At 45.0% G+C, this 6000-nt stretch overlaps 1 protein-coding gene across 2 annotated transcripts in view; it reads right to left on the bottom strand.

The window, feature by feature from the left end:
• Positions 1-200: 200 nt before the first annotated feature.
• The window catches only part of HSD17B2 (hydroxysteroid 17-beta dehydrogenase 2), a 60026-nt gene continuing 54226 nt past the window's right edge, over positions 201-6000 (bottom strand). For both annotated transcript variants that reach the window (XM_062176460.1, XM_062176459.1), the window contains one exon: positions 201-922. In XM_062176460.1, the coding sequence (XP_062032444.1) occupies positions 564-922 (359 nt within the window). In that variant the 3' untranslated portion in view covers positions 201-563. The remainder of the gene's footprint in view (positions 923-6000) is intronic.

Here is a 6000-nt window from a genome sequence, read left to right as displayed (position 1 = left end):
GGTTGGGAAAGGGAGAGTCAGTCCACAGGGCAGACCCATTGCCACCAAAACCTTCAGCAGCCACCAACGTCGAGGTGAGACCTCTCCTACCAACAAAAAGATGACTCGCTGTAGGCTCTGCAGATCCTTAAAATTTTGAGCAATAAAGTATTTTAAAGTTAAAATCTACACTTCTTTTTTGAGATAATGCTATTGCACTCTCAAGAGTGTAAGCATAAGTTTTATTTGTCCTTAGAAACCCAAAAATCAATGCGACTCCCTTTATTGTGACACAGGCTTTGCTGGGATGGTCTGAAGGAGGCCTGCGGTATCTCTGAGCTGGGTCTGTATCTGAGACGTGTATGTGTGTAGAAGGGACCCGATTAACACTCTCTCTAGTGTGGACCACCGCTTGGTGTCTTTCTCACTGCAGAACCTTACCCAACAGATTTCACAGGGAATGCAAAGTAGGAAGCAACTCTAAGGGGAAGGTCTCAGTTTCCCTTTCACTCCAAGAGGGAAACAGCGCCTCCCTCCTCTCCCCCTCCCCTTCCTTCTTCCTCTCCCCTCCTCAACTTTGAGGCCTACATGGCCTTATTCCTGTTGGGCAGGCTCAGCGCTCTGGGCATGTGCTGTGCTTTCGTAGCATTTCTTTTCCAAAGATAATCATTTAAGCCAGTAGGGAAGATGGAGGCCATGCAGAGCCACAGGAAGACCCCTTTCCCTGGGAAGTAAAAGGCTGCAGGGTGCTTGGCACAGAGGGCATGCTGCACGTCGAGTATCAGCGGGGAGAAGTCGGGGCTGGCATGGTCCAGCATGTGTGCCAGGAAGTGCTTCAGCGTCAGGATGTAGTCCTCGCCGTAGTCCGCCAGCACCTCGCTGGGCAGGTGCTCCAGGATCTTCTTCTCATGCATCTCCCACATGTCACTCGTGCCTGTGATTTCTAGGATGTGAGAGGAAACGAAGGGTCAGGGGCCAGGCAAGCGAGGAGGAGTCAGGCTAGCAGGTGCTTGTGCGTGGGCCTCAATTGTAAAGGCCTTTTGCCATGTGTCCTTTCCAATGGCATTCACCTTTAAACCTACGCACAGAATAGCACACAAGGGACTGCACTGGCATAAACTGAGCCACTTGTGTAGCCAGCATCAGAGCAGGAGCCGAACAGAGCCAGCCCGGAGGTCTTCTCACCCGCCTCTGGGCAGCCAGTGTCCCCACACCAGGGTACGTGGTTTTTCCTGGTCTCTGGCAAAGTATGTAGATGGAATCATAAGGTGCTTACTGTTCAGCATTAACGTTGTTTCTCAGCATCACATTTGTGAGTTTTATTCACGATCGTTTGTTCATTCTCCTTGCACGCAGGTTTCCAATGTGCAGATATCCTATCAATTATCCATCACACCACGATGCTCATTGGTGCTGTTTCAAAGTGGGGTTCTCATACACAAGGCTGCCACAAACATTCTGTGTCCTCAGGTGACTGTTCTACATACCAGGAATCTTCACAATGCTCATGGAAATACGGGAGAACTCTGTGGATTTCACTTTTTTGTATCAAAATAAACTTAATTCCATTTTCCCTGAACTTTTTGAAGTAACCTCACATAATATGTAACATCTGCAATACATAATATTATATACATGCATGCTAATATGCACACACATACATGTATAGTATGCACATAGTAGATTTTTAAAATATGGAAGTAATGAATGCTTCTATAAAGTTAAATTCATTATTCTAAATATTTTATCTGAGTAATAGTATCACTGATTTAATTTTTAAAATATATACTAAATGTAATTTAATTTAAATGTAGATTTTAAAGTATATGAATTACATATAATTAAATATAAATAGAATTTTAATACAGTGGTGCCTTCTTTTAGTATAAAATTAAATCATAGTTACTTAAAAATGACTGCAAAGCCTGCTCATTATATAGTTAATAATGCTTTTCAAAGCAATCTCAATTAACAGTTGTATGTACCTTTCTACCATCCCTCCTTGTAAATATATGCATATATATGTATGTATGTATACATAGAAGGCTTTAGATTAATTTTATTTTACCAAGAAAGAAGAACAAAAAAGGGAACATGCTATACATTTCTTGCTGAAATTTGCTTTTTTCTTTTTTTCTAGTACTTTGTTTTGCTGTTTGCTTTGTTTTGTTTTGCTTAATAGTAAGTCAGAGACTCCTTCTGGTCAGTGGCTGAGTATTTAAATAATTAATGAACAACAGCTTAGATTTCAACCAGAGCAACAGAATTTTCCATGAACAGTCCTTAGTGGACCATTTTTCACTGCTACGAGCAACACCACAGTGAGCAGGAAGTGGACTCCATGTTCCTGTTTGAACCTGGCCTTCTCTTACATATAGTAGAGCCCTCAGTGTGGCCACCTGGTCAGAAGGCACATGCATTTTGAGTTTCAATAGCCACTTCCAGATACGTTTCCAAAACGTTACTTCCATGCAGGCTGTATCCTGCAAAGAGCATAATTGCTCCGTGATTGCTAGCCTGGTGAGTCCCGGGATCAGGACTACAGGGAAGACTGGCTGTGAAATGGAAGCCAGTGAAATCCAATTACACTCATGAAAATTCAAACACGGTTTCAATTGCTTGTTTCCTAAGGCACAATGTTATATTAAAAAAAAAAAAAAAACAAAAACAAAAAAACAAAAAAACTGTCCTGACAATTACTCTGGAGGCAGGTGAGTCTTGGAAAATGTGTGCCTGAACCATGGTTCCTCTTGCAACCTCTACCTTCACAGGGCAGTTCCTTTCCTTCTCTTCCTCCTCCCCAATTAAACATTTCATGGACTTCTGGCAGTTCTTGTGGGTATCCTGTCCAGAGTCTCCAAAGACCTCTTTATGGGTGGCCTGGCTGTCAGCCTTTTGTCAACCATTATCTGCCACATTTGACATATGTTGTCAGTCCATGCCCTGCCACTTGGAGCTACCCGTGGTGAACTCTTCAACATGACCTGAATCGAAATCCCATCTCTGTCTCATTTCACCTCTATGGCTTGAAAGGATCTCTGAGTCTGGGTTTTCTCAGTGCAGTATGGGACTATTTGCGGTCCCTACTTTGTTGGTAAGGATTAAGTGAGACAGTTCACATACAGTGCTTAGAATCTGCCAACTATGCAATGTGTTTCAGCTATTTTCATTGTAGAGGCCTAAGAAAATCTGGTCTACCTCTTTGAACATCTTCAGAAGCTCCTTGTCTGTGTCTGTGAAGATTCTTTTCCTTGCTCCCCACCTTCAGTGAAATCTAGACAGGAAGTCCCAGCTCGAGTTCTCAGCCTTCTGCTGTCTGGCCTACTGCCTTCAGAGAGCTCATCTAGGGGCAGCCTGGTGTAAAAGAATGAACCAGGTACTTACTGCACCGAGGGGTCTGGTTTGAAGCACCACACCCTGTGGTGTACCTAGCAACCTAGCACCATGACAGGGCAACTTACCTACTCAGCCTCAGCACCCTCACCTGGAGAAGAATGTCGATGAAACGTACCCCTTAGAGAGGTGGTGAAGATTAAAACATTACGAGGGTGCTTCAAAAGGTTCATGTAAAGACGGGGCATATTGCCAAGCAGTGAGGCAGTGAAGACACTAAAGACACCTGTCATATCAGGATATCGGGGTTCATTCGATGCCCTGCTCTAGCTCCTGACTCCAGCTTCCTGATAACCAAGACCCTGGGAGGCAACCGTGATGGCGCAAGTAATTGTGTTCCCGTAACCCACGTGGGAGACCTGGATTGAATTCCTATCTCCTGACTTTAGCCCAGCCCATTCCTGCACATTGTGGGCATTTGGAGGAGTAAACCAGCAGATGGGGGCTGTCTCCCTCTATCTGTCTCCCTCTGTGTCTGCCTCCCAAATAAGTGAAAAAGTTTAAATTTTTAAAAAAGTTTGTGGAAAAATGGAATTAAGAGTTAAATGAATTTTGTTGCAAAAAATGAAATTCATGTATAGTTTTTTCATGAACTGTTTGAAGACCCCTCATATGCATAGATGTCAAAATTTTTTCACACCAGATAAATACCCTTCAATTTTACTTTCTCTGAACTTTTTGTTGTTTAAAATAGATTTACTTAGTTATCTGAAAAACAGAGTTACAGAGAGACGGAGAGATAGAGAAAAAGAAATCTTCCTCTGCTGGTTCACTCCCCAAATGGTCCCAGCAGCCAGGGCTGACCCAGCCAAAGCCAGGAGCCAAGTGCTTCATCTGGGTTTCCCACATGGTTGCAGGGGCCAAGTATGTAGGCCGTTCTCAGCTGATTTCCCAGGTACCTTGGTAGGGAGCTGGATTGGCACAGCCGGGACTCAAACCAGCACCCATATGGGACACCTGCGTCCATGGCAGCTGTTTTACCCACTATGCTACAACGCTGGCCCCTCTATGAGCTTTTGAAAACACTTTTGTACATGAAGGGTGGGAGTAGAAATTGGAAACCGTTTGCTACTGGGCAGTAGCGCTGAAGACAGGTAAGCATATGATGTAAGTCATTCCACTCCCGAGTATGTGTCATAGGAAAATTCATGCACCCCAAAACCACAGAGCACACAGCACAAAGTCCAGAGCTGTATTGGCCATAATTGTCCCAAAGGAGAGGTGATCAGGTATCTCCTCTGCAGGAGGAAAACTGTAGCACATTTGCAGAACACTACAGGGCAGTGGAAGTGAGCTCCAGCCGCACACAGCATAGATGAACTGAAAAATCAGGGTGCTGACGGGGAGAAACCAGACACAAACAGGCAGACACGTATTGACTCCATTTCAGGTGCTAAAGGGATTAAAGCCAAATGAATTCTGTTGTCTGGGCTGTGCACATGGATGTAACACTGTGAAGAAAAGCCGATGAGTGATCCTGACGGAAAGCGAGAGGGTGGTTATCTATCGGGAGAGGAAGGGCTGTGAGGAAGAGGATCGTATATGCTGCTGGTGTTTTATTTTTAGATCTGGGCATTAAACATATGGGCGTTATTAGCTAATTTTTAAAAAATTTTATTATACAGGCCGGCGCTGCGGCTCACTAGGCTAATCCTCCGCCTTGCGGCGCCGGCACACCAGGTTCTAGTCCCGGTCGGGGCACCGATCCTGTCCCGGTTGCCCCTCTTCCAGGCCAGCTCTCTGCTATGGCCCGGGAGTGCAGTGGAGGATGGCCCAAGTCCTTGGGCCCTGCACCCCATGGGAGACTAGGAGAAGCACCTGGCTCCTGCCATCGGAACAGCGCAGTGCGCCGGCCGCAGAGTGCCTACCGCGGCGGCCATTGGAGGGTGAACCAACGGCAAAAGGAAGACCTTTCTCTCTGTCTCTCTCACTGTCCACTCTGCCTGTCAAAAAAAAAAAAATTATTATACAATTTAATGTATTTCATATATACAGATATACAGATTTTGGAAACTACATGTGTTAAATATCTTTTTTATGTACATATGATACATTTCTCAATGGCTCAAGTAACTGGGTTCTTGCCATCCATGTGGGGGACCTAGGTTGAGTTCCCAGCTGCAGGCCTTGGGTTACTCTAGCCCAAGCCATTGTGGGAAATTAGGAAACGAACCAGCTCTGTCTTTCTGTCTGTTGGTCTGTCCCTCTACTTCTTGAATAAATAAATAAAATTTAAAACACAAAATGAAGAACCCCAGGAAAGAATGCGCAGAAAGCCAGTGGCCCAGCACCTGATAAAAGTCACTCCCCAGAAAGCTTAGCTCTGACCATGACACTGAATCCTTGAAACTGTAACTTAACTGCAGAGTTGCTTGCTTGTCCCAGTCATGTCATACATTTGTGGGTTGGAATTTTCCTTTGGGCCACATCACTAAGCCTTCAACTGTGCTGCCAGGTTCAAAGTGAATCCCAGCATTCCCCAGCCTGAATTCCCTTCTGGCACACTCGGCTTCATCTTTGTCCACTGCCCTTCTCTACCAACTCCTCTCAAGTTTCCTCCCCAAGATGGAAACCTCTTGTGAAGACTCCATCTCTTTCCATTCCTACTGCCCTGGTCCAGCCTCTCAC

The sequence above is a fragment of the Lepus europaeus genome, chromosome 19 (assembly GCF_033115175.1).
Source record: "Lepus europaeus isolate LE1 chromosome 19, mLepTim1.pri, whole genome shotgun sequence".
NCBI classification, from domain to species: Eukaryota; Metazoa; Chordata; class Mammalia; order Lagomorpha; family Leporidae; genus Lepus; species Lepus europaeus.
This window is presented reverse-complemented; position numbering and strand designations above follow the sequence as displayed.